This window comes from Aspergillus saccharolyticus (genome assembly GCF_003184585.1).
Source record: "Aspergillus saccharolyticus JOP 1030-1 unplaced genomic scaffold BP01scaffold_2, whole genome shotgun sequence".
Taxonomy (NCBI): Eukaryota; Fungi; Ascomycota; class Eurotiomycetes; order Eurotiales; family Aspergillaceae; genus Aspergillus; species Aspergillus saccharolyticus.
In genome coordinates, this window is record NW_020290612.1 from 900086 (window position 1) to 927369 (window position 27284).

Consider the following 27284-nt stretch of genomic DNA (forward strand, 5'->3'; position numbering starts at 1 on the left):
CAGAATGAGCTTTGTCTTGCATGCGAAAAGAACTTATTGGCCAGTAGACAAGTGATCAGTTGTGCCTCTTTAAGCAAGCTGGCTTTGAATTGACTGGTCTAGCTGGCACTGAGGACTTCCGAAACCTACTGATCCTCATTTGAATGACGATGCTTCCATCTCTTAGACTGGGATGAGATGAGAATGACACAATTATTTGTGGATGGCTGCAGGCTGAAGTCAAACACGACCACCCCGGGGACTCTGAACTAATACAGCATGTTTGCTGGCTGCTTATATTGATGCTCGACGCCTGCTGAGCGAATCTCTGCTTTCGATCGCTCCCCAAATTACTCGAAGCAAGTCGGTTGCCAATGGCATCAGAGAACGACCGTCATGGAGCTCCCTCTCCTCTATGAATTGCCTCACAAGGGTTCAATATCGCCGCACCTGCTTTTCGAACCCGAAAATCGGTCCAACTCTTCCATCCGGCACAACACAACTCCCAGCGAAGACCATCGAAATCGATACCTTTGAGGACTCAAGAGTCAGGGCGGCACGGGAGCATAACTGAGCTTGCACTGGAGCTACTCTGGGGCCTCTACGGAACTGGTCACGCGTGGCTCAGTACAAATTCATTGAATATATCCATAGGAGTAGGTTGTAGAATGATAGTCTCGGGGATGACAGGAATCGTTGGCGGCATTTGACCTGTTTGCATTGCTTCCCCGCATTTGAGGACATCACATCAAGTCACATGCTGTATAGTTTGCAGGGTTTGCAAGTTTGACATCTTGGGATCAGCATGGGATGTTGTGAGTTACTGTCTACTCTAGTACCAATTCATTCAGTGGGGATTTTTGTATAGCCTCACCAGATTTCATTGCTACTTTATCACTCTTCACTCCATAGCACTCAGTCCACTTGATGCACCCCGGTGGGTCTCGGCAATGACGTGCCCTGTGGAATCGAAGGCGCAATCGCTGTCTGCCCCTTATCGATTGCCGTCCGTTGGTTCCATCCATCAACTTTTTGTCAACAATCGACTGACACTCGACTAACCTGCAAAACTGTGGACACACTTGCATGGCCACGTTCATCGTTGCGCGAGCAAACAGCCCACGCTGATCGGGATTTACCGCGATCGTCCCAGGTCTCGCCTCGCTTCGAGCTGCATCTGCCAAGCACTGCCCATGGCTTGCCCCGCAAAATCGTCGGCATGATCGCTCTGCCTTCGACATTTTGACAATCAGTCACCGTGGCCGCTTCTTACGACCGCACGGTTTCCGGCTTGGTCATGCATCTAACACCAGTGATTTGTAATGCATGTCACCGCAACTGCACCTACGGCCAAGATGTCTTCGCGAGCCGGAATCACCAAGAAGGCCTGTGATGGATGCAAGATCCGGAAGATTAGGTGCGGCGGCGGCCAGCCGTGCCAGTCCTGCTTCAATGCGCGCATCAAGTGCACCTATATCCGCGTACAGCAGCCTCGCGGTCCTCAGAAGCTACGCGCGACCACCAAATTCCTCATTGATCAAGCTCAGCGAGGCCTTGAAACGCAAATCGCGTTTACCTCGACGCCTGTGAGCGGGGAAGTGCTGGAACAGAACCACGCGGTCCCGAACCCCGCTGCCTGCGAAACCCAGCAGAGCTCGAGGTACGTTGTTCTTCCATTAAATGCGCAGTGGTTCTTGAGGAGTTGGCGCAGTGTAGACAGGGATAAAGTTAGCGCAGCCAGTTTCTAACCTCAAGAGCATGCAGATCTCGAATTCCGATCAATATCCTCGCATCCCCGCTATACATCTACCATGTTCGCATGTATCCGGTTTGGCCGATTGTTGATGTCGAAAAGGTTTTGGCTACCTTGCAGCAAGACACGGAAGAAAAGGAGCACGAAACATACGCCCTCGCGACTGCAGTAGCCGCCGCCACCATTGCCCAGTTACGGCTGGGACAGACCTCAGGCCCGGAGAAATCTCTAAGTGCCGAGAACTTTGCGCTCGAGAGCATGAGGGCAAGACGACTGTACGACTATCGGTCAAGACTCAATCTTCACAATGTGCGCACCGCGTTCTTTTTGCACGTGTATTACGAGAATCAACAGTCGGGGGCCAGCGAATCCTTACTATATTTACGAGAGGCAATCACCTTGGCACAGATGATGTCCCTCCACCGAGAAGCTTCGTATGCAGGGCTGCCAGCAGAGGAACAACAATTGCGTCGCCGCGTACTATGGTTGCTATTTGTAACAGAACGGTGAGATTGCTTTGCACCTCTATCATGACGGAATGCCGTGTCTGACTCGGACTCAGAGGGGTTTGCATCCTCCACAAATTACCGGTCATCCTGAAAACGAATGTCTCCACTCCAGCACTAGACACAAGCGATGAGCCACAAGTGCTGCCAGCCTTTCTCAAATTGCTCAACCTGTTCCGCTTGTTTGAACAGTCTCGAATGTTTGATCTCATCGAGGGGGATCACGGTGGAAGGGACACAATCTCAGACGAGGTTCAGGGTGTTGATTCAAGGTTTCTGCGATTGCTCCAGGAGAATCTCCAAGACGGATCAGCCTTGCTAGACCACATATCGGATGTTCAAAAAGCGGATCTGTGCGTAACGAGGCACTGGATGCGTATGATACTGTGGAAGTTTTCGTTCAAACAGGGGCTTCAAGGATCCCCTGCGTCTCAATGGCCAAACTCTCCTTCTTTTCCGGTGCTAGTAGCGAAGGAGCTATTGAACATAGTCTCCCAGCTCCCGAGAACCGCAATTGAAGCACACGGCCTTGGCATGGTACGCGTCCCTCGATCTCCCATCCCCCCAAAAGGTTGCTAAACCCATTACCAGGAGCTCAAGCTCTACGAAATTGCCAGCTCACTAGCCGACGCCGTAATCAATCTGGCCATGCTCCCCCGAGCACCAGTCTGGGATGGGGAAAGCCGCCCCAGCAGCATCCTGGCTCGACTCCACTCGATCCTCTCCACCTTCCGCGGCGGGGGAAACAAAGAATTAGCGGAGCTTCTGTATAAGAAAATGGCGGACGCACAGTCCAGCGGTGGCCCTGCATTACCGCCGCCCATCCGCGAGGCCCACGCACCAGTTAGAAGTAAAAGCCAGAGGAAACGGCCTGCAGCCACCAGCAACAGTAGGGTGAAACCTCCCGTTGCAGACCTGCCTGCAACGACGCTAGATGAGGGTTTTAGTGCTGCCGATCCCATTGCTGCCGACTCGGTGGTTGATTGGTCTGCCGCGGACGACTACTATCAAGCTACTACTACGTTTCAGACCCTGGATTCCCAAGTGGACAGCACCCATGCTCCTACGCGAGATAGTGTGCTGCCCGAGGAGCCGTGCGATGACAGTAGCGCCGCGCCGCATCATCATTCTCTCCACTCATTGGGGGTGGGGGCTCATCTTGCGCCATCTGACCTGTTCGGCGCTGCTTCCTTCTCCGCGGGGCTGGGCTATGCTGCTGCTGCTGCTGCGGCCGCCGCGACCTACGCCTACGACCCATACCTGGGCATCCCCAACGCTAGCCAGTCTCCATTACTATTGGAGGAAGGGAGAGACCCGCGGCTGCTTGGCGGGGCCTTGTGGTTCCCGCCGTCTCTGCCGTCATCAGAGTCGGTGGGAATGTGGGTGGGCGATTTCACCCCTCAAACCCCCGGGACCAGTGCCCAGTTCCCGTCCGAGAACTATTTCGGCATGACCAATGGTGAGGTGGTCGAGCTGTCGAGTCCGAGTTTCCTCGCCTGATCTGGTCCTCCCATGCCGGTTTGTCCTGTTTTGTTGGTATCTATATATGCAGGGGCCCCTCTCTCTTACGAATGACACGTACCTTATGAGTTAATAAATGAAGCCAGAGAGACTTTCCCTTCTCCCATTGTATCAGTAAGTAGAGAGGTAAAAAGTGAAAAATAAAAATAGTCAAGGCTCACAGCTGTACAAATAACAAATCAAGCCCAAGGAACGAACGCTCATTAACTTAGTATATTAGACATCCCATTCACCAACCATGGCATCACACGGGCTAGTACTTGAACCGGAAATCCAAGCGCTTGTTCCCCTCCTTTTCTCGCGCCTCCTTGTCGGCCTGGTAGAGCAACCGCTCCTCCTGCGACATGAGGGCCCACTTCTTCTCCTTCTGCCGGTTCAGATAGCGGAGGTACTCGCGCTGAGCGATGAAGACGGCCATGGAGAAGACGCAGAGGGCGACAAGGACTTTATTGCCGGTGTAGTAGTAAGGGGAGTCACTGGTGCGGTAGATTTCTGGAGCATATTACAAACCGGGAACTCATCAGTACGGTGACACTTTCCTTGATCCACAATGTTTGGTTATTTTTTTTTTGGGAGGAGGGGTTCAAACTCACGCGACGAGACAACCGACCCAACTTGCACGATAACATTATACGTCGCCGCGGTAATAGCGCGCTTCTTCACATCAAAGGTATTCTCGGAGATCCAGGCGGAGACGATCGGATGGAAATACGGGTACCCCGAGATGAGGGTGCTGATGGTGAAGCGCGCCCAGTTGTAGCCGCCGGACGGCAGGCACAGCAGGGCGATCAGCAGCGGCAGGGACCAGAACTCCCCGAACAGGCTGTGCCAGGTGCGGTCGCCGAAGTAGTCGCTGCTCTTGCACAGCGCCAGCATGCAGATGATCTGGATCGCGGCATAGGGAATCGACAGCATGTTCGCCTGGAATGTGGTGAAGCCCAGTCGCTTGAGCGTCAGCGAGAGGTACGAGGAGACGGGGCTCTGGGGGATGTAGGCCACGAGTCCGATCAGATATAGGCCCCACATTGAGGAGTCCTTCCACGCGGAGAGGATGTCGTGCAGGGTGGCGGATTCGTTGATGTGGGTTAGGCCTTTGGAGGGGTCGTCGCGGAGCAGGCGCTGTTTTTGTGGGGGAGGGATCCTGTGTCAGTATGATTGGGGTTGTGGAGGGGGTGAGGAGGAGGACTCACGTTGATCATGATGACTTCTTCGCGTTCGGTGTACCAGTTCTTAGGGCACAGCAGGCTGGTGGTGTTCGTTGGGGAGCTGGGAAGGTAGAAAAGGCTCTATTTGGAAAATGTGAGTATTTTGTTATGTGAGTTGGTGGTTGGGGCTCGTGGGGATTCTTACGACGACGCCGATGACGAAGGTAATAAGTCCATCGATCAGGAACAGCCAGAACCAGCCAGGCTTGCCCTGCACACCCCGCATCTCGAGGATACCGGCAGCGAGCAGAGATGAGATGATACGAGCAACCTGTTCTGATCCATTAGCTGGGTTCGTCTGGTTATAACTGGAGGTTCGTACGTTGAGGGTGGACCAGAAAAATCCCAGGCGCACGGAGAGCTCTTTCGTCTTGTAGAAATAGGTCGCAAACAGAATAGTACCCGGAATGAAGCCGCCCTCGAAAGCCCCGATGAGTGCTCTGGTCACATAAAAGCCAGCCCGGTTGGTCATCCACGCCTGAGCCCACGACACGATACTCCAGCAGATCATCATGACAGGAAGTACCCGCTTGAAGCCATATCTCTTGATGAGAAGCTGTACCGGAAATTCCGCAGACAAGAAGCAAACTAATTGAATAGTAGAGCCCTGGCAGAGTCAGAGATTGTGCGCGTATGTTGGGTCATGCACCTCTCACATTGTTGTAGTCATCGGTCGTCATGTTCAAATCAACCAGGAAATTGTCAGTCAACGCATTTGACAAGTTGCCACGATCCAGTTGGAGACCAAAGAACTGCTCTTGTCAGTGTTCGCCGCTTCGTGCATATCGCGAATAACATACCATGGTGCAGAGAGCCGTGAGCAGAAACAGATCGGTTTTCCAAACCACTCTCCTCTCCTCTTGCTCTGTCCAGGTGGCGGTGGGATCGAATCGGTGAAAGCCCTCAAACGACTCGTGAGGAGGAACAACGCCAGCCAGATGCTCCTGTCCGACCTCGATCGACACCTTGGAAGACTGCGTGTCTTCCACATCGTGGGCTTTGATGGAGCCTTTGAAGCCCGTCTCAATGTCGGTCATGATGGCTATCGCAGGTCTTGCTGCTAGTAACGCAGATCAACAAAAGACCAAGATAGTGGACGTGAACGGAAAGCCTCCAAAGCCGGGTTGTCTTCCATGGTGGTGGACTTATATACCATCAGAGTCGTGGCGTTGATAATTTATTCCCCGATGTCGTTATTCGCGATGGTCCTCAACAACGACCGTCTGCTTGAGCCAACCACAGACATGGTGTTATTGGCATTGCCGTGTATGCATGCCATGAGTCCAGAATCGGACTAACAGAATGGCACAAAACGGATCGCCGAGCACATCATCGCCGCCTGGAGCCCCAAGCTGTACGCTAACCAGTTTTCATTCCGACAACCAAAGCTTTTCACCAATAGTCTCTCTTCTCATCGGTTTATGAAGACCCGAAAACAATCATTCAGAAAAAAACAAAACATAATAAATCCATACAGGCCATGCTTGTTGCGATGAGGCGTCGAACCCCACAGTTCACGGCTATCGTTTAAGAGGGTTCTTAGGTGTAGATTTCCCCGGATATTCCTTTTCCTGTCACGCACTGTCAACGCAGCCCTTGCCCATCATTTCTGTCTGATATGGCCTTCATGTCCCCAGGTTTCGGAGCATTGCTGTTTGTAGACGTAGCACATGCACACCTGTCCGACCAAGGAGCCCGTTGTCAGCGCCTATTCGCTATCAGCGATAGCGCCGTTGGGCGAGACCACGACTGGCATAACACGGACCAGGAAGCCCTCCGAGAATTTCACCGACGCCCCACCGATAGCCACACCGCCGGCTCCTGATTGGTATCACGCCGAGGCAAACCAATCGGGCATGATTCATGCGGGGGAATTGAGGGCCATGGGCCCACGAGGGACTTGACTCAAATGGCCTTGCGACTGTGCGGAACATGCGACATTGCGACCCGCGGATAAAATCCATGGTCTGTAGAAGAGGGTTCGCGTCGCAGTGATGAGGAGTTGTCGCCATTCGTACTGCAGGACCCGCGCACCCTCCACTGTGGTGGAGACTACACGTTGACAACATACCAGCCGTGATCGCTGCCGCAGAGTAGAACAAACATCCGTCGGCTATTATAGTTTATATAAAGAGTCAGGAAGCTTGACGAGATCGTCCGCCTGTTTTCGAGCATCGAATATCCCGTTAACTTAGTTGCTTTTGCCTTCAGCTTCTGTGTCGTTCAAAATCTCCATCATGCCTGCCGTCGTCGAAAATAGTCCGGCTGCGACCATCAGGGGAGGCCATGAAGAGTCGCGTCCTCGTATTTCAGAGCCACTCCAGTATTCCGGGACGCTCGACTCGTACGTCAAAAGAGACCTGACGCCGGTAATTGGTCGCGAGTACGAAGGTCTTCAGGTGGCAGAGATCTTGAAATCAGAACAACGTGATCAGATCATCAAGGACTTGGCGGTAACGAGTGAGTGGTAATTTTGAAAAGCCGGGCTCGACAGCTCTGATGTGAATAGTCTCAAGCAGAGGTGTTGTTTTCCTGCGTGATCAGGACGTGACACCGCAGCAGATGCGCGAGTTTGGAGAGAAACTAACATATTTGGCCGGATGCGTAAGTACACATAGCGAGCTTGTTATTCAATATCCAGCACCGCGGTTGAAGACAGATTTACTTACTGACTGTTCTGCAGCCAGAGTCATCCGGACTACACATCCATCCCCTAACAGAAGAAGGCAGTGAACTGGGCGACCAAATCAGTGTGATCAGCAGCGAGAAGCAGAAGAAAGGAGGCGGTCTTACACATCAACTCAGCGACACGAGTCGGTTCGCCTCGGTGGGTTGGCACAGCGACATCAGCTTCGAACCCGTGCCATCCGACTATGCCATGCTGAAGATCCACACGCTTCCCGAGACGGGCGGCGATACTCTCTGGGCGTCGGGATATGAGATCTATGATCGCTTGTCGCCCGCCATGGCCGGGATGTTGGAGGGGCTGACGGCCACACACGACGCGACTTTCTTCCACGAGGAAGCGCGGAGGTTGGGCAATCCGTTGCGGAAAGGAATTCGAGGGTCTCCGCTCAACCAGGGAGAGGCGCTGACCGCCGTTCATCCCGTGATCCGCACGAATCGTAGGTGTTCATAATGTCTTACGTTACTTGTGCAGCTCGAGCTGACCTCAATCATTATTAGCTGTCACTGGGTGGAAGTCCGTGTATGTGAATAAGGGATTCACGAAGCGCATCAACGGAGTCACAAAAGACGAGTCCGATATGTTGCTCAACTACTTGTTCAATGTGAGTTGCCAACAGACTACCAATAACTATAGGCGTGTGCCAGTTGGACTGACAAGCCTTTCTTGCAGCTTGTCACCCAAAACCATGATGCGCAGGTTCGCTTCCGCTGGAACAAGAATGATTTGGCAATCTGGGATAACAGGTCGACTTGGCACTGTGCGACCTATGACTATGTGGAGGCTCGGGCTGGAGACCGGGTTTGCAGTCTGGGTGAAGCACCGTACTTGGATACTCGCTCAAAGTCGCGTAGGGAGGCCTTGCGGGAGGCGTGAGGCGGTTGATTTCCTTGTCTATAAGTAATGCTCTAATGAATATGTCAATGTAATTTTCCAAGAGATAAAACCAAGTGGTCCTGAGGTTCGATACTACGAAGCTTAAGCAGTGCTAGATGCATTAACGCCTGGTGATTTGAAGGTGGATTTGTTGTATTGTCTATATATCTCACAAAAAAAATGATTGGGGCTGCCAGAGCCTTCGTTGTAGGGACAATCATTCTGAAGCTAGAAACAATCATAACATGCCGGACTCGGGTTATATCCGACTATGCATCGGCTTAGTCCTCGAAAGTGCTACATAGCACTTGAAGCTAGAATTCCGACTCTTCCAGAGTATCCATTATATTGTCGCCCCCTTGGTTGGTCCCAAGCCTGACAAATGCCTGCTTTGTCAGGGACATAAACACGGCTCAAGCGTAATCTAAGCCTTGCATGGCTCCGACAGCTTCATGTAATTCCAACAGACTAAATGGAGTCAGTATGTGCGAAACGACGGAACGGACACTATCCGAGGATTCTTACTGCTGAAACCCATATCATCACCAAACATGGTAGCATACGTCTCTTCACCATCCTGTAGTCCACCCTCCGAGTCATACGCCACCGCAGTCTTACCCAGAGCAATAGCCATGACGGGCGGGTGCGGCGTCAGAGTAACAAATTCAGGCTTAGCGTTCAAGGCCTGCGCCAACATTAGCTGATGAAGATTGGTCCCCGCATAGTGGCCCTTGTGGATGGCAGCGCCACAGCGTTTGATTCCCGACCAAGAAACGATATCACCGACAGCGAAGTGATCATCTGCGTTGGGAACATTACGCGGGAATTGCAGGCTACATGGCGGTCAGTCGGAGCACAAAAGGATAGAGACTGGAATAGAGAAGCATACGAGGGTCTAATCTTCACAAGCCCATGCTCGTCCAAGGCATCCCTAGGAAGATAAGTGGACGTGGGCATGCTTTTGGAGACAGCGTTCATCAGATGGCCGGCCTTGATCTGAGTGCCGTCGGAAAGGGTCAGTTCCCAGATACGGCGCCCTCCTTCCGTTTCAACGGCAGTGGTGTCGACGACTCTTTGTCCCAGAATAACCTCTACCTCCTGCTCGCGGAGGATTGAGCAGATACGCTCTTTGAACGTGTCAGGCAGGGGCTCGGCAGAAAGGAGTCGATCGCGGGAATGGATCAGAGTGATTTTCTGGTTGGGATATAGATCCTTCAATTCTGCGGCCATTTCGGCACCAACGGCACCTACAACTTCTTAGGAACGACTTGGGCCTAGACACGAGGGCATTGATGAGACTTACCACCTCCGATGACTACCACCCCTTCCTCTGCGTTCTGGATAGCTGCAACATTCTGCCTGGTCTCTTGCAGGAACTCTTCGCGCTCGAGAGACTGTGGTACCGTCGGGAAAGCCCTGCGTAGACCTGACGCAGCGATCAAGAAGTCGTACTTCTCCTCAATTGATCGCCTTGTTTGCAGATCAAGAATCTGAGCCACCTTGTGCTGACAATCCACCGAGTGAACGCTTCCCCGGATAAACTTGACGTCGGGAGTCTTCAACGCAGGGATGTCCACAAATTTGTTCCAGGTCTTTGAGGCATATTTCTCGGAGGCAAGTGCTTTGGGGGAACCGATGAGATGGTCTAGTATTATTGTCCGCATTAGTGGTGATGTATCTCAAATGAAGGTTGGAAAACCACGCGACTCACAGTATCCGTCCCTCTCATCCACCAATGTGATCTGAATGGGTATGCGATGTCGAGGGGGTTGTGCATTGGGTGTGAAGTTGAAACGAGCGAGACGACCTCGGCAGAGATCCAGCAGCGTCATCGCTGCGCTCAACCCGCCATATGAGCCACCAACAATCAGAACGCGGAACTCGCGCGCCAAAGAGACAAGGCCTTCGTTGGACGGCATGTTGGGTGCTAGGTATTGGCTGCTGCTGAGGTTGAGATATAGCAGTCTAAATGCGGGGGAACAGGGCAAGCGGAGAGAGAGAAAGAGAGAGAGAGTGGAGAGCGATAGCGAGCAGCTAGACAAAAGTTGATAGACAGCAAAGCTGGAGGAGAATGTCGCGAGATAAAGGGGGGCAGTCCATTCTTAAGGCCATCCTTATGATAGCGACAACATAACCCGACGTGTCACCGGGAACCGGGGAGCTGATGCCCAGATTTGTGGATCCGATGGGGACATTGTGTCACAGTACGTTTCTTTGTCGTATCGGGGGTGCCTGAATCTGACCGAAATCTCGTCTCGGAGGTCTCGCCGGAGACCGACGGAAAGCCTATTGTCAGAGAAAGACGTGAGGCTGCTGAAAAGAGTGAGGTTCAAAGGCAATGAGACGCTACCAGAGGCACTTCTGCTGCAATGTCTCTCAGTGACACAATTCGGGACGAAATCGTGTGACTACGGAAACCAAGTTACGAACTGAGCCGGATGGTTGCTTTCCGTATCTTTTATTCATCATCTTATCAGATTGGCGCCAAGTGGCGCAACCGGATCCACGACAGACCTCGTCCAATCCCTGACTGCAGGAGAATCCAGGATGCCAGAGGCTCATGTAGAAATATGACCAGAATGGAAAGGACCGTGAGAAATTGACAAATCCAGCTCATGACCCAGCCAATCAATCTGCGAAACGAAATTGTCAAGTGGAGTATGAACTCAGACTTACGAATCTCGATGTTCCCGGCTCCGTTTATCTGATCCGCCTTTTGCCGGTCGGGTCTCATAAGACTTCTTCTTTTTCGATTGCACAATCGCGCCTCTTTTTTGAGCACTATAGAAGGACTGGCAGTTTGACTTCTGCAGTATGGTATCAGCGAAAGACTATGTAGATAAGGAGTATATCAGTTGTAACCTGCCAGTGGTAGCTGTGTTGGGTTTCCTGGCAACAGGGTCGGCGCGGATATATATACTGACGCCGGGAACTGCCGGATGTATTCGCAAAATAGCACAAGTAGTACTATTCGAGTTTGAGTTGCTCAACAATCCACGGCTTCTTTTATAGTAGTAGCACATATACAGGAGTATGTAGTTCTAGAGTTTTAAGCTGTATGTAAGCTGATAAGTATAATTGTAATACAATGTATAGTCAGCAAGGTTAGTCAATAGATCGAATGCTATAAGCTTTATGAATGTTGATAGTGCTTTGTGACGGGCCAGGTTAAATCAAGAAAATTGAGTCTTTGCCCAAGCTCTTACAGTAATTATCTTCTGATATTAAAGCGTGCTCAATCGTGATGGTTGTAGTAAGTGAAAATATCAGACAGGTTCTTTTATACTAGTCAGCAGAAAGGGCCTTGAACTCCTGAAATCAACATGACAAACCATAACTCTTGGTCATATTATGAAAAGAGACGACTTGGATGCACAAAAGTGTCAGAGGAGGTTTCCAGATTGTAGCCCAGGACTGCATTTGCAGCAAAAATTTGCTTCGACAACGGACCAGAGAATCTAATCAGATGATCTAATCAGATAAGCCTCCCAGCCGACGATCGGAGAAACATCTGGCCGGGACGTCTGGTTAGCCAGGCTGGCCGGGCAATCATTGGCCTGAATATGTGGCCTGAGGCCAAGAGCCGTGGCGCGATGCGCGCGTCTGCCACGGACCGATGCGGCACGGCCAGGATCAAGGAAGGCGAAGAAAATTACCTACGCTCAACCCCTCCCTAGCTCCAACCAGTATCTTCTGCCAATCTGCTTACTTCTATTGCAATCCGCAATGAATTTGAATGCGGCAGATTGGATGGCTCCTAAATCTTGTCACCCCACTTTCACCTCGCAGCCTTTTGCAAAATGTGATCAATGCCCAATGGCTTCGCGTGGCTCCCGTATGGATCCACTGCAAGTGATGCTGACCAGACAGCATTTATGCATATCCTTGAAAGTTCCTGCGTGAGCAAAGTACCTCTCGCGCAACAGCGGAGCTCGTATCTTCTTTATTATTGTGGTCACTCCTGTGATTCAGCACCCTCGTCTCTTGACCATTTTCAAAGTTAATCCTTCTGCTATCGAGCAAGTCAGCGTTGCGGTCAATATCTGCTGGTGCGTGACTGGTACCCCGCTTCGGATAATTCAAATCAATGGCAACCGCCCAACCGCAAAGTGAGGGGCACATCGCCTCGTCGACTACTACAACAACATCTTCTGTTACAAACAATGCTCTCGGTTCAGCCATGAATTTTGCTTCTATCCCGACTACCAGACTTCCTGCTTTGGATACGGTCGACCAGTACGCTGTCGAAGGTCTTGCGCATAGCTCAGTTACTCTGAGCCGCCGCTTGGAGCTTGCTTGCACTACAAGCCTCCAAGCTGTCACAAGTAGCCTTATTCAAGGGTACGCTCGCTTCATCTCGAGCTTCACGGGGCTCGATGAGATCGCCTTTTTTGTCGCACGCCATCCAACCACTGTCTCCGGATCGGAGAGAGCGCGCGGAGTGGTCCGTGCATCTTTCATCACGGAAGACGATGTCCAGCGCTGCACCATCGAAGAGGGAGATGAGCAGTACCAATTTGCTGATGAGGTCCACTTTTACCTGGCTTTGGGATTCTGCAGCGAACCTGAAAATGCCGATCAAAGGCCTTTTGTTCAGATACACGAAAATGTAAGTTTCATGTCACTTGCCTTGCAGCATTTGGTCTAATTGATCGACCGGTAGGATTTTACGTTATACGTGGAGCCTTCCACTAACGCTGCTACCCTCCAAATATGTTTCAGCTATCCCGACCGCTTGATCCCCGCCCCTGCGGCGGATCAGCTGCTGAAGAGCGTTGCGACTCATTTGGCGCATTCGTCGTCCTCACTGGCCTGCGAGGCCACTTCCCCCAATCTTTCTATTATGAATCATACCCCATCTATGATACCCCCTTCACGACGCCATGACTGGAATGAAACCGCTGATTTTACGATACCCTCAAGTTTTCTCCTTCACGCTGCGTTCCAGGGCTGGGCCCGGACAAAGCCCGATGCCATAGCCCTTGATTTCATTCATTCTTTACCTTCGAAATCTTCTTCTGCAAAGCACAGCATTTTTACTTATTCTGACCTCGACCAAGCCTCTGACAATCTGGCGGCATATATCAGGGACCTGCTGGCGGCCCGTGATGTTGCTGATTGCGGACGAGTAATCCCCGTGTACATGACAACATCACCTGAACTGTACATCTCTTACCTTGGTATATTGAAAGCCGGTTTCGCATTCTCTCCAATTCCACAGGACGCCCCGTGGGATAGGATTCGTGAGATTCTGCGGGACATAGACTGTCCTATCATTCTGGGTAACATGCCCAAGCCGTCTTTGGGACCTTGGTCTACGGAGGAGCAGGGTAAAGATACAAGCGAGCCCATATGGGTCAATGTGAAGGATGTAACAAAATGGGAAGTTCTAATAGATCCTGGTGTTCATCTTCCACCGTCCAAAAATATCCTCGAAGAAGTGGATATTGATGGTGACCAGATCGCTTACCTTCTGTTTACCAGTGGATCTACTGGGAAGCCCAAAGGTGTCCAAGTCAGCCATTGCGCAGTCACCTGTTCTATAGCATCTCATGCTACGTCCATTCCACTCCCTGGTGATTTTGAAGGCGATTTTCGCTGGTTCCAATTTGCTTCCCCTACATTCGACCCGTCACTCATGGAAATATTTGTCACCTTGAGCACCGGAGCTACTCTTTGCTCTGCTGATCGGAATTTGACATTGACTGACCTTGAAGCCACCATCAACGAAGCAAGAGCGACCATTATGATGGCGACGCCAAGCCTGGCTGCCCTCTTACGACCTTCCCGGTTGACCACGCTTCAAGCGCTTTGGACTATGGGTGAAAAATTGAACAGGACTGTTATCGAAAACTTCACGAGTACATTGGTTGACAGGCCTCAAATGATGTTGGTAAATGCTTATGGGCCCACTGAGGGAGCCATCAATTGCACCTATCTAGCACCGGTCGGTCGGTCGGTTCGTGGCTCGATCATTGGCAAAGCGCTTCCGACTTGCGCGATGTTTGTACTAGATCCAAACAGTCATACACCGAAACCAGTTGCAGCAGGTCTCGCTGGCGAGTTAGCATTAGGAGGTCCGCAGGTCAGCAAAGGATATTTGAACCGCCCGGAGGAAACTGCGAAAGCTTTTGTCAGCAGCGCAGATTTTGGACGTCTGTATCGTACTGGAGACATGGCGCGTATCGTCTGGGATGATTCTGGCTCTCAAATGATTGAGTTCCTGGGCCGCATAACATCAGATCAGGTCAAGATTAGCGGCCGCCGGCTCGAACTTGGTGAGATTGAGTCAGTACTGTCCACAACTCCGGGCGTGACAGAGGTTGTGTCCGTCGTAACCAAACGTGACGTCGAGGTTCAGGGCAGCGAACAGATTGTGGCATGCTTTGTTGTCAGCAACACTGACGCGAGTGCTGCCGAGAAGCAATTGATAACGAACGAGGCACATTACAAAGCACAGCAACACCTTTCTACGTATATGTGCCCCTCTGCGTATGCATTCTTCCCCGATCTACCACGATCAAGTTCCGGCAAGGTCGATCGCAAGGCCATTGTGGCTGCATTGCAAGGAGGCAAGAGCGAAATTCAGTTCTATACCTCACAACAGCCTACTCGAGACACTCCCAATGGTGTACGAGATCAGTGGGACATCCCAGAGGACGAGAACCTGTCTTCCGTTCAGCAGCTCTTGATAGAACTCATATCTCAGACAGCGGACGAGGATGTTACCGCCATCAAACCGGAAGCTGGCCTATATGCTCTGGGAATTGACAGTCTTGGCGCAATGCGATTGTTGCAGAAGCTACGAGATCATGGTTTTGATGGCCTGTCTGTCGGCGATGTCTTGCAATCTTCAACGCCAAAGGGCCTGATTTCACTCGTCTTTGAGCGTCGCAAAATGCCCGGAAAGACAGACATGAACGGAACGCACGACATGCTCCACCTAAGACTTCAGGAATTCAGTGACAGAAATCTCATAACATGTGCAGAAAGACTGAACTTGAAGCCTGAGCAGGTTGCGAAGGTCCTGCCGACTACAGCAACGCAATCTGGCATGCTTACCAGTTTCCTGCGTAGCTCATCCGACATGACCTTTGCGACACGGTCCTATATTTACCACACTGTCTTGAAACTTGAGCCAGATATCGATGTACATAGAATCCAGAAGGCTTGGGATACTGCTGTTGCCGCCTATGATTCCTTCCGCACAGTCTTCTGCTGGGTTGACGATGATATGGCACCCTTTGCTCAATGCATTCTTACTCCTGAAGCGAGATCACCAACTGAATGGGGTGTCTATCAAGTCACAGAGGCTGTCTCAGCCGAGGAAGCTCTTCGTGCTGCTCTCCGAGATGCTGAAGAGGGCATTGAACTAAGCCAACCACCCTTCAGGCTTTCTCTGGTCAGGAGTCACGCTACAGTTCAGATTGTTTTGAGCATGTTCCACGGAATATTTGATGGAGGCTCATTGCAGCTCCTGCTTGAGGATGTGTCTTCTATCTATTATGAAGAGCCTGCTAAGCCACGAACGTCTCTCGAATATGTTGTGAAGCACCACTTTCGGGCAGATCAGACGGCAACCTCCGACTTCTGGAATAAGCAACTAGAGCACCATTCTCCTGTGCCATTCCCATCCGTCACCTCATACAGACCGTCTCCAGTTAAGTCAACTGGCTGTGTGGAAGTAACGGCTAGTATCCGCCATGACATCCTCAAGAAGAGGTCTAAGCTTATAGGATCAAGCCCGCTTTCTGTACTTCAAGCAGCTTGGGGCTCAATCTTATTGGCTTACAGTGGCTCACCAGATCAAGATGTGATGATGGGTAGTGTTATTTCGGGTCGATTGGATGCTGTCTCCGAGGCCTGCATTGGGCCGACATTTACCACAATTCCTATTAGACTCGCTCTCGAAGACTCGCAAACTAATCAGGCAGATGCTTGCACAAATCGTGTTATAACTCAGCGGCTGGCAACGCTTAACGCAAGCGCCCTGTCTCACCTGCAGCCCGGCCTTGGAACGCTCGTTACGGCGGAAGGACGACTTCCATTTGATACACTGATCGCCTACCAGGATTTCAATGCTGGGTCCAATGCGAGTGGTATCTGGAGTTCAATCTATCATCCGCCCATGGCGAATGATTTTGCCGTCATGGTCGAGGTGTGGCCGTGTCCTGACTCCTCCTTGACGTTCCGGGCCAGTTTCGACGAGTCCAAGCTTGATTTGTGTTCGGCTCAAATGATGCTTAGACAAATGTCCGATATCGTCAATTATATCCTCGACGAGCCTGAAGGTAATTTCGTCGATGGTCCTTTGAGGACTAGGCACGATTTCAAGTCATCCTTCAACCCCCAACCTAGAATTCTTGACATGGTACAGGATCCTCTCCTGCATTGGCAGTTCGAAAACCATGCGCTGTTACACCCTCAAGACCCTGCTTTGATCTTTATGCACAATTTGGATGACGAGAATGACACACGAAATATCACTTGGTCTTACGGAGAGCTCAATGACATTGCAGAGCGCCTTGCAGTGCATCTTGTCCATACCAGCGGTGAGCTCAACAATCGCCCAATTCCAATCTGCATTGAAAAAAGCCCAGCCATGTACGTCGCAATCCTAGGTATCCTCAAGGCTGGAGGCGCCTGGTGTCCAATCGATACTAAGTCCCCTGCACAACGTCGTCACGACTTGATTTCCCGAACCGCATCGAGCATTTTACTGGTTTCTGACCTCGATGGGTCACAGCCAGATGGCTCAATTCCTGACGGAGTCCGAAGCATCGATGTTAATCGTTTCATTGATGCGGGAGCATCCAGAATCAACGGCGAGACTTTGCCTTCGACTACTGTCAGGGCCCAACCCAAGCCTGATGATATGGCGTACTTGATCTGGACGAGTGGAACAACAGGAGCACCCAAAGGTGTGCCGATCAAACATTCTTCTGCCGTGTCTAGTATGATATCTCTTCAAAGTGACATCCCTACAGACGTGGCTGGGGGCGTGCGATGCTTGCAATTTTCAGCATACACATTCGATGTGTCAATCCAAGATATCTTTTACACTTGGGGAGTTGGTGGCGTCCTCATCTCTGCTACGAGGGATATCATGCTTGGCTCATTTGCAAGGCTGGCCAACGTTACAAAAGCAACACATGCACATCTAACCCCTGCATTCTCAGCTGGAATATCTAGGAAAAGCTGTGAGACATTACAGGTCATTACAATGATCGGCGAGAAGTTGACGCAGTCTGTGGCTGATGACTGGGGAACGGACATGAGAGCTTTCAATACGTACGGACCGGCCGAGGTAACGGTAGTCTCGACGATCAGAGAATTCGGCAATGAGCACAAGGATGTCAAAAGCGCCAACATTGGCTGGCCCATGGAGACAGTTTCGGTTTTTGTGACCAAGGATCAACGGCTGGTCATGAAGAATGCTGTCGGAGAGCTGGCACTTGGTGGTCCACAGCTCTCACCCGGATACCTCAATCAGGATGATATCACCAAAGCGAAGTATGTTTGGAACGAGGAGGCTGCACAGATAGTTTACTACACCGGTGACCTTGTTCGCATGCTTGCTGACGGATCGCTTGAGTACATCAACCGTGTTGATGACCTGGTCAAGCTGGGCGGTATTCGAGTGGAACTGTCTGAAATAAGCTTCTCTCTGAGGAATTGTCATTCGCTTGTCGAAAGCGTTGAGACTCTTCTTCTCAGTCGTCCGGACAGGCCCAGCAGTGTGGTTGTTGCCTTTCTATCTGCGCCGAAAGCTGCAGCCACGGAAAGTCAGGAGAAGCTCATGATATATGGTCGCTCCGCTGTAGAGATAGCTCGAGCTGCCAGCAAGCAAGCCCAGCGTCTCCTACCCGGTCATATGATACCTTCAGTTTTCCTGGTAGTGTCCCATATACCAAAGACATCTTCAGCCAAGACTGATAGGCGAGCACTTCAAGCGGCTTACACGTCTCTTGATCTCGATGGCTGGGAATCTGAAACGAACTTGGCCAACGGTTCTGAATTGGTCGCCGAAAGCCAAGTTGACGCATCTGTTGCAACCGACGTGCTTGAGATAATCTCTTCTTTAGCTGGTATGTCGACATCACTCATTTCCAAATCCAGCCGCCTCAGTAGCCTCGGCATCGATTCGATCCGTGCTATCCGGGCAGCATCTAGACTGAAAGAAGCCGGCCACCAGGTCTCGGTTGTCGATGTTCTCAATTGCGTGACTGTCCGAGATTTGATGGTTTTAGTCATTGAAGCAAATCAAGGCACCCGAGTGGACTCACCTGAAACGTTCGACGTGGGTGATTTCAATGAGAAGTGGCATAGCGCTGCGGCAGCCAAGATTGGAGAAGACTTCAGCATCCTCAGAGCGTCTCCATTACAGGAAAGCTTGCTTACTGAGACGATGGGAACCTACTCCATGTACTGGAGCAGCCACTTCTTTCTTCTCGATGATGTGGTGGATCTCCCAAGGTTGAAGCAAGCATGGCTCTCAACGTGCCAGCGAACCCAAGCTCTGAGGACTGGTTTCATTCCCGTTGCTGAAGTTGGAGGCTCAAGTCCAAGCACACCCGAACACTACGATTTCTCGATCTTGCAAATCGTCTATCAGCTTCCAGACCTCAACTGGAAGTCGCTGCAGTGCAACAGCTCTGATCTTCAGAACTTACGGGATCAGAGACTGGATGAGATTATGTCGATGCATCAGAAAGCCTACTTCAGGCATCCGCCCTGGGCCGTCACAATATTTGATACCGGCGCCGAACGCACTATGATGTTCACTGTCCACCACGCCATACACGATGAACCCTCACTTGGTCTGATATTGGATGATGTTCGACGTGCATATACGTATAAACCGCCCTTGCGTGTTCAGCTTACGGAGGCATTTTCTTTGATTCTTCCCACTGAGAAAAGTTACCAGGCAACAAACCAGTTTTGGAAATCTGAACTCAAGGACTTCACTAACCTTGACGCCCCTGTTTGGCCGGACCTCACTGGCAAGAGGCTGCAACCAGGCGAAGTCCCAGTGTACCAATGGATTTCGGAAGGAATGTCTTTGACAAAGCCAAGTTCTTCATTACAGACAATTGCAGCAGAACTTGAATTATCCTCCATCGCATCCATCATCCGGGCAGCGTGGTGTTATGTATCACTAAGCTACCTTGGACTCCCGGCAGCCGTGTTCGCTGAGACCCTCTCTGATCGTGTCCTGCACCCCAATCTTGAGGACTGTATTGCGCCCCTGATATCCGTCGTACCCGTTCCATTTCATCCAGAAGGAAGCGTTCGGCAAATACTCGTCGATCAGCAACGAATCTCTGTTCAAGCCTGGAAAAACCGACATATACACGCTCGCGATATTCGAAACCTGTTGAAACGTCAGAGAGGCGAGGCGCTCTATCCAGCTGTCTTCAATTTCCATGTTGTCGGTGACGAATCGCTTGAGCTTGTCGAACCGAGCATTTGGCGTGCATCAAAAGATGATGTGGGCCTGCACGTTGAACATCCCATGGCGTTTAACGTCTTTCAGCGCTCTGATGGTACGCTCTATATCGAGGCCTCTTCCGACAGCAGGATAATGTCGCACGCCCAGCTGTCGATTTTTGTTCGTCAGATTGATGCATTGATAAGCTCAATGCTTTCAGCGATCGACGAGCCTTTTGGGAGTCTGGTCAACCGTCTCTCAAAAAGCCTGCGGTCGATCTCCGATCAACCTGTCAGCGAGGAAGTGGTGAACTCAGTGCGTCTAAGCCCAACGCATTGGCTCGAGCTGTATGCTGCGAAGAATCCTGAATTGATAGCCGTCGAGGTTGCGAGTAACATAACAGAATCTGGAGTCGAGAAGGAGACTATGACCTATGGTGAACTGAACGCCGAAGCTAATCGCGTGGCTGCCTATATTGCCTCTCTTGGTCACAGAAACAGAATGATTGCGGTCTGCTCCGAGCGTGATCTCATCTCGTATACCATTATCGTTGGTATCTTCAAATCGGGAAACACGTACCTCCCTATTGATGATGGTCTGCCCGCTGATCGGAAGGTATTTCTGATTGAGGATGGCAGCTGCCCGATTGTCTTCACTGAGAAGCCATTTGCCGCATCCTTCGAAAACGTGCCAGGCACTTGCCAGATCACATGCTTCGACAGTGTTGAATTCTCAGATTCATTGACGGCGATGTCAACCGAGGACAAGGATTATATGTCTGAACCCGATGATTTAGCCTATCTTTTGTATACATCTGGCTCTACTGGCAAACCCAAGGGCGTTATGGTGACCAGAGGGAATCTCTCCTCATTTATCGAGTCTTTTTCGGAATTCACTTGTCAACGTGCCCCAGTCACCTTGGAGCTTGAAGGGACGGGCAGATATCTTGCTCAAGCCAGCCGTGCTTTTGACCCCCATCTCTTGGAAATGTTCTTTCCCTGGAGACATGGCATGGCTACAGTGACTGCTCCTAGACCTATGATTCTCAATGATCTTGGATTGACAATCTCCAAATGGGAGATTACGCATGCGAGTCTTGTTCCATCTTTGGTGGATCAATCGAATATCGGACCTGCGCAATGCCCTAGCCTGAAGTACATGACGGTCGGGGGAGAGAAAATCACGCAGAAAGTGCTGGATACGTGGGCGTCGGCACCAGGGTTCGCCCTTGTGAATGCGTACGGTCCGACTGAGGCAACAATTGGTTGCACTTTTGCCCCTGTGGGCAGAGATACAAATCTTCGTAACATTGGGCCTCCCCTAAGTGCTTGTGTCGGTCACGTCCTCATGCCTGGCACACTCACGTACGCTCTCAGAGGTCAGACAGGGGAGTTATGCTTCACAGGTGACCTCGTTGCGAAAGGCTATCTCAACAGGCCCGATGCCACCGGATTCGTGACTGGGCCCAACGGCGAGAGGATGTATCGTACTGGTGATATTGGGCGCCTGATGCCAGATGATTCTGTTGAGTATCTCGGCCGCGGAGATGACCAAACAAAGATCCGTGGGCAGCGTTTAGAACTTGGAGAAGTCTCCGAGGTTATTCGCTCCTCCTCTAGTCTTGATATCAGTGTAGTAACAACAGTCGCAAAACACCCTGATCTCTCAAGACAACAGCTGATTTCGTTTGTTGCAAGATCAAATACTCACAAGTGCGAGCAAGACGCAAATGTCGCGTTTCTCTTCTCCGAATTTGCCACGCTCGGCAAAGAACTGCAGGACGCTTGCAAGAGAAAGCTACCTAACTACATGGTCCCTGAGCTTGTCCTTCCCATCACTTACATACCGCTGGCACCTCTATCCGGGAAAGCCAACATCAAGGAACTGGCCGGTCTCTTCTCAAATCTTCCCCTTGCCACTGTTCTGCAAGGTAATAATGCGCCAAGCAAAGACGACACCTTCGTCAACCGGCCGTTGTCTGCTGATGAGCAGGCTGTGGCGAAAGAACTTTGCAGTGTTGTTGCAGCAGATCCGTCGTCAATCGGACCCTTGACAAACATTTTTGAAATTGGGTTGGATAGTCTTAGTGCAATTGGTCTCTCTATCAAGCTGCGGGGAATCGGTTATCAAGCTACTGTGGCTCTTGTCATGAGCAACCCCTTTGTTGAGCAACTCGCGCGTTTGCCTAGGCGTTCCTCCTCGACCACCGAATCCGTCATTTCAGATATCCGTCGATGGTTCGCCCGCATCGAATCTGAATACAGAGAGCATCCAGTCTCAGACTTAGACCCAGCTCGCGTGGCTGCCGTTCGACCTTGTTTGCCCCTTCAGGAGGGTCTAGTCGCCCGCTCCATCAATAGTGAAGGCAATCACCTTTACGTCAATCACATTATCCTGAAGCTCGAGCCTACTGTTGATCTGGATATGCTCAAGTCTGCATGGCAAATGGTCGCCAATGACAATGAAATCCTAAGGACTGCTTTCGCCCCTTTCAACAAACAGATGGTGCAGGTGATACTTGCAGTTGATTTCCACGAAATATGCTGGGAGGAAAAAGAGTTCGATAGCCTGGACCAAGCGATAGAGAGCCATCGACAAGAGTATGATCGGATCTCTCAGGACATAGTATCGAACATATCTAGGTCGCCACCAGTACGATTCTTGATCGCGAAATCAGTGGGCACGAATCAGCCTCCCGCCTTATTCATTGACATTCACCACGCGCTCTATGACGGCGAGTCCTTCTTCATGCTAATGGAGGATGTTACAGCCCGGTACGTGGGAGAGGCATTGCCTCCGAGAGGATCGCCGTCGGAGTTCATTGAGCATGTGTGCACTCTAGATATGGACAAGGCAAAAGATCATTGGGTTCCGTATCTGGCAGGATACCGTCCAACCACTTTCCGAAGAAACACTGGGGCAATGGAACTCTCTACTTCTCGGAGCAGGAAGCTCAGCAACAGTCTCAGTGACTTGGAGCGCTGCGCTGCAGTACTTCGCACTACTGTACCATCTTTGGTCCAAGCAGTATTCGCACTTCTCTTGGCGGATACCGTTGGGGCTCCGGACGTGACGTACGGCTTGGTTCTGTCAGGGAGAGCTATTTCTGTTTCAGGCGCCTCGTCTGTTCTACTGCCATGTATTACCACTGTCCCTGGCCGTCTCAATACCACTAATCTGGAGACGGTTGACGAGGTGATTGAACATGTGCAAAAGTCTACTATAAGATCTCTCGAATTCCAGCACACTCCGCTGAGACACATTCAGCGCTGGGTTGGAGCGGATACCCCGCTCTTTGACTGCCTCTTCTCGTACATCCACTCCACCCCGTCACTCAAGCACAGTCTGTGGCATGAACTGGATAGCCATATGCCCGCAGAATATCCTTTTGCTGTCGAAGTCGAGGCAAACCATGCAGAGGACACGATTCAGTTACATTGCAATTTTTCATCGTCGTTTGGATCCTCCTACGATGCAGAGGAATATCTTGAAAAGATGGAGGCCGTGATCTCAAGTGTAGTAGCTGGCGAAGGTCTTTCTTTGGCCAATTTCAACTTATCACGGACATCTACACCAGGCACACAGTCTCCTGTCGCTGCATGGGACAATTCTATCTGGTCCCCGCTCGAGACTCTGGTTCGGGAGCACACTGCGGACTTCTGTGGATTGACTATCGAGGATGTCACCAAGGGTGCGTCATTTTTGAGTCTAGGCATAGACTCGGTCACGGCAATTCAATTCTCGCGCAGGCTCCGCGAAGCAGGTCTGGATGTCTCTTCGTCTGATGTTATGCGATTCTCTTGCATAGGCGCACTCGCTAAGCATATTGACGACACTACCAATAGTAGGGTTTCAGACCAAGAGGCCGAACACGAGGAAAGCGACACCATCAATGTTGAGGTCTACGGTAAATATACTCAACTTCTAAGCGACGATGACTCTATCTCTGCGATGTTTGAGGCCACGCCTTTGCAGTCGGGAATGATCACTCAGACTCTGGCCACTAATGGGCAGGTCTACGTCTATCCTCATCCTGTCAGGCTTGCGGATTCTGTTGATGAATCTCGGCTCAAAGAAGCTTTGACCAAGGTTATTGAGAGGAATGATATTTTGCGCACATCTTTCCATCTGATTGAGGACCTTGGGTCCTCCTGGATCGGTGCTGTCCATACACAACCGCCACTTGAATGGACGAAGATCACGCTGACTTCTAACGATAATATTTTGTCCGAGATTACTGCTATGTATTCGTTCCGGGATGAAGCAAGCTTCCAGGCTCCTCCGATTAAGACATTCTTGGTCAGCCAACCGGAGGGCAGGATTCTTGTGATCCTCTTGCACCACGCACTCTATGATGGTGCCTCTATCCCGTTCTTCTTCGAGGATTTGGCCATTATCTACAATGGTGGCTCGCCCCCAGAGAGACCGAACTTCTCGGAAACAGTCAAGCATATTCTAAAGGGACAAGACGAGTCTTCTAAGTTCTGGACGCAGAGACTTCAGGGATATGAGGTCTCTGAGCTTCCTCTGCTTCCTACCTCTGTGTCTGCTGACTGTGCATTCACATCCGAGCGGCTGTTGAGTGACAATTTGTCCACCGTGATTGAGGCTTGCAAAGCCATGGAGGTCACGGTTCAAAGCGTGTCTCTCCTAGCTTATGCCAAATTGCTGGCTCGCCTTTTGGGAAAGCGCGATATTGTCTTTGGACAAGTTCTAGCAGGGCGGTCACTGTCAGTGTCAGGAGCTGAGAATACCTTGGGACCCTTATTCAATACCGTTGCCCAGCGAGTTAGTTTTGAGCCAAAGTTCCTGAGCAACAAGGCAATGGCTCTCCGTTTGCAACAGTCGTCAATCGATGCACAAGTGCACCAGAACGCCCCTCTGCGGACCGTGCAAAACTCATTGAGACGGTACCATTCTCTTACTTCTTCATCTCTCTTCGATACACTTTTCGTGTTCCAGAAAAGTGCAGACTTTGCGGGCAGCATTATCAATAGGCAGACGATTTGGACACCATATGAGGTCGATAACTATACTGCGCAGGCTGAGTACAAACTGAATATTGAGGTTGATCATGCTAGTCATGGTATCGTGGTCACTGCTTCCTGCGATGGGACATATTTCACCCAGGACATGCTTAACAAGCTCTTGGACGAGTATGCTATCATTTTTAGTGATATCGTCGGACATCCCACTAGGTGTGCAACGATTGTACCTGCGGGCCTCGGCGATTTACCCTTGAAGCTATCTCAGCAAGAGGCTCAGGATAACGAAGTCGCAGAATCCAAAAAGCCTGTTCATGAAGACATCGTTCGATCTATACTTGCAGAGGTTGCTGGTGTTTCCCTGGATAATATAAACCCGAACACAAGCATCTTCAGCATTGGTTTGGATTCACTGTCGGCCATTCGTATCGCCTCTCTATGTCGTGCAAAGGGACTGAAAACTGGTGTTGCCGACATTCTGCAAGGCAACAGCCTCCGCGGTATCAGTCAGCGAATCCAGTCAGTCTCCGAAAGCAGCATGACGCAGACCCACGCCGCGCTTATAGATAATTATGAGCAGGTTGAGGAAGCTGTTCTTCAACAACTCAAGATGGAGAAGAAATCGGTGGAGGTAATTCTTCCATGCCTTGGGGGGCAGTACTATCACCTTGCGAGCTGGCTCAAGTCCAAAAGGAAGATGTTTGAGTCCGCCTGGCCATACTTTTGCACTGAGCGTGTTAACGCTGCAAAGCTCGAAGAAGCTTGGTTCCGCCTGCAGCAGAGACATCCTATATTACGGACATGCTTTGCAGCGATCTCTGCAACAGATGTTGTCCAGATTGTGATGAAGCAGGCGATGCGTGATACCGACAAATTCAAGGTCATATATCATTCCTGCTCAATCACAGAAGCTGCGAAGGCTCAAGCTAGGGAAGAGGCGCTGCACCCGTCCACACTCTTCACGCCTCCTGTCCGTCTGCGGCTTCTGCGAGCCACTGATCGTGATGGTGTTCTTGTTCTTATCAATCACGCTGCGTACGATGCGTGGACGATGCCTATGTTTGTGACTGAGCTCGCGCAGCTTTATCGAGGTCAGGAACTTGCCAGTAATCCCGACTTCCCAGCCTTTGTGACTTCTTCGCTTCGCTCTCTTCGTGCGCTCGATGAAAAGGGATACTGGTCAACTAAAGTGGGATCGGCTACCCCTACTCTGATCAAGAAAGGAAATATCAGTGAGGATGAGGTGCCCGATCAGTTGTTCGTCGGGGCTTGGGGGAAAGTCAAGGACTTGTCGAGGCTCGAAAGCACCTGCCGGGCTGCAGGTATCAGCCTTCAAGCGGTGGTTCTGCTCGCCGTTTCCCGCGGCATTTCCAGACGTACAGGCGTACCATCGCCCACGGTTGGTCTCTATCAAACAGGCCGTTCTGCATCCTTTGAAGACGTTGACAAACTGTCTGGCCCGTGTCTCAACGTGAATCCATTTACATTTCCCAATGTCACATTGGTTGACGATGCTTCTCCAGCTGCTGTCGTTGAGCAGGCCCGTGCAATCCAGTCCGCTCTCGCAGAACGTGTCTCGTACGAGCAGAGCTCTCTTCGAGATGTTCTCTCGTGGACCGGCATTCAACAAAGCGGAGGCCATCTGTTCAATGCCTGGGTCAATCTTCTTTGGCTGCAAAACGCTGCTTCCTCAGCTAACGACACCACGCCGGATTCGGATGTGTACGAGAGCAGCGAACTATTTCTACCTCTGAAGATCGGCGTGCCAACAGATTTCGTTCCATCGGAGCCGCTACCTGATACGGCTACGTCCGTGGCAGCCTTGGACACTTCCTTCCTTCCGGACGAGAATGTGTTTATCGATATCGCTCCCGATCACAAGACCGATTCTATCGGATTTGGTGTGCGGGTCGAGGGAGGACTTTTGAAGGAGGAAGAGGTGAATGATCTCTTGACAGAGATAGCGAGTGAGATTGAAATGATTGTTTCTTCGGTTGATGCAGCTTGAGCTGAACCATGGGCTGCTGCCACGGAATTGATTCATTCACGAGGTTTGGGAGGTTGCCTCATTTGGTGCATATATTGATGCATGTACTTTGTGATTCTCTTGTTAATATTTGTATTACCTTGTGTTAGAGTGTTTCTAGAGCTAGATCTTTTTACGAGCTATGTTTGCTTTGCTTTCTCTAAGCACAGCCTAGAAAGTCTTGTAGACACCTTAGATTACAATACCTCAATCATCAATATCTCTGCTGACAGTCAATTCGCTTTTCCCTCGCACACCCCTCGGATAGAGAGCGCCTTCTTCTGATCTCACATCTGCAAACCAATGCTGACAGTTT

At 50.9% G+C, this 27284-nt stretch overlaps 5 protein-coding genes across 5 annotated transcripts; 3 read left to right on the plus strand and 2 right to left on the minus strand.

Annotated features, from left to right (window-relative positions):
* The first annotated feature begins 836 nt into the window (after positions 1-836).
* Positions 837-3878, plus strand: BP01DRAFT_388452 (Zn(II)2Cys6 transcription factor). The gene is made up of 4 exons (XM_025577833.1): positions 837-1639; positions 1744-2238; positions 2295-2775; positions 2830-3878. The coding sequence occupies exons 1-4, from the start codon at positions 1302-1304 to the stop codon at positions 3736-3738; spliced, it is 2223 nt and encodes a 740-aa protein (XP_025435396.1). The 5' UTR covers positions 837-1301; the 3' UTR covers positions 3739-3878.
* On the minus strand, positions 3876-6341 carry BP01DRAFT_76758 (putative MFS transporter). The gene is made up of 7 exons (XM_025580095.1): positions 5765-6341; positions 5621-5716; positions 5287-5571; positions 5110-5235; positions 4950-5045; positions 4353-4878; positions 3876-4251 (listed from the first exon to the last, which is right to left on the minus strand). Exons 1-7 carry the CDS (start codon positions 5999-6001, stop codon positions 4013-4015), a joined length of 1605 nt encoding a protein of 534 aa, XP_025435397.1. The 5' UTR covers positions 6002-6341; the 3' UTR covers positions 3876-4012.
* Positions 6342-6918: 577 nt separating this feature from the next.
* On the plus strand, positions 6919-8551 carry BP01DRAFT_352894 (TauD/TfdA dioxygenase family protein). Its single transcript, XM_025574041.1, has 5 exons — positions 6919-7424; positions 7474-7568; positions 7648-8089; positions 8151-8254; positions 8323-8551. Exons 1-5 carry the CDS (start codon positions 7202-7204, stop codon positions 8524-8526), a joined length of 1068 nt encoding a protein of 355 aa, XP_025435398.1. The 5' UTR covers positions 6919-7201; the 3' UTR covers positions 8527-8551.
* A 186-nt stretch (positions 8552-8737) lies between these two features.
* Positions 8738-10445, minus strand: BP01DRAFT_420378 (putative pyridine nucleotide-disulfide oxidoreductase AMID-like; the record flags this gene model as incomplete). The annotated part of the gene is made up of 5 exons (XM_025579454.1): positions 8738-8994; positions 9052-9359; positions 9416-9773; positions 9830-10171; positions 10238-10445. 5 exons carry the CDS (start codon positions 10443-10445, stop codon positions 8951-8953), a joined length of 1260 nt encoding a protein of 419 aa, XP_025435399.1. The 3' UTR covers positions 8738-8950.
* A 1789-nt stretch (positions 10446-12234) lies between these two features.
* sidC (nonribosomal siderophore peptide synthase SidC) lies at positions 12235-27103 on the plus strand. Its single transcript, XM_025572437.1, has 2 exons — positions 12235-13135; positions 13190-27103. The coding sequence occupies exons 1-2, from the start codon at positions 12614-12616 to the stop codon at positions 26948-26950; spliced, it is 14283 nt and encodes a 4760-aa protein (XP_025435400.1). The 5' UTR covers positions 12235-12613; the 3' UTR covers positions 26951-27103.
* Positions 27104-27284: the final 181 nt, after the last annotated feature.

Coding starts and splice junctions, on each gene's coding strand:
- BP01DRAFT_352894 (XM_025574041.1), top strand. CDS start 7,202: ATGCCTGCCGTCGTCGAAAATAGTCCGGCTGCGACCATCAGGGGAGGC. Junction 7,425..7,473: donor CAAGGACTTGGCGGTAACGA/GTGAGTGGTAAT, acceptor TGATGTGAATAG/TCTCAAGCAGAGGTGTTGTT. Junction 8,090..8,150: donor TCCCGTGATCCGCACGAATC/GTAGGTGTTCAT, acceptor AATCATTATTAG/CTGTCACTGGGTGGAAGTCC.
- BP01DRAFT_76758 (XM_025580095.1), bottom strand. CDS start 6,001: ATGACCGACATTGAGACGGGCTTCAAAGGCTCCATCAAAGCCCACGAT. Junction 5,717..5,764: donor TCACGGCTCTCTGCACCATG/GTATGTTATTCG, acceptor TGACAAGAGCAG/TTCTTTGGTCTCCAACTGGA. Junction 5,572..5,620: donor CGACCGATGACTACAACAAT/GTGAGAGGTGCA, acceptor TGACTCTGCCAG/GGCTCTACTATTCAATTAGT.
- BP01DRAFT_388452 (XM_025577833.1), top strand. CDS start 1,302: ATGCATGTCACCGCAACTGCACCTACGGCCAAGATGTCTTCGCGAGCC. Junction 2,239..2,294: donor TTGCTATTTGTAACAGAACG/GTGAGATTGCTT, acceptor ACTCGGACTCAG/AGGGGTTTGCATCCTCCACA. Junction 2,776..2,829: donor AAGCACACGGCCTTGGCATG/GTACGCGTCCCT, acceptor ACCCATTACCAG/GAGCTCAAGCTCTACGAAAT.
- sidC (XM_025572437.1), top strand. CDS start 12,614: ATGGCAACCGCCCAACCGCAAAGTGAGGGGCACATCGCCTCGTCGACT. Junction 13,136..13,189: donor TTGTTCAGATACACGAAAAT/GTAAGTTTCATG, acceptor ATCGACCGGTAG/GATTTTACGTTATACGTGGA.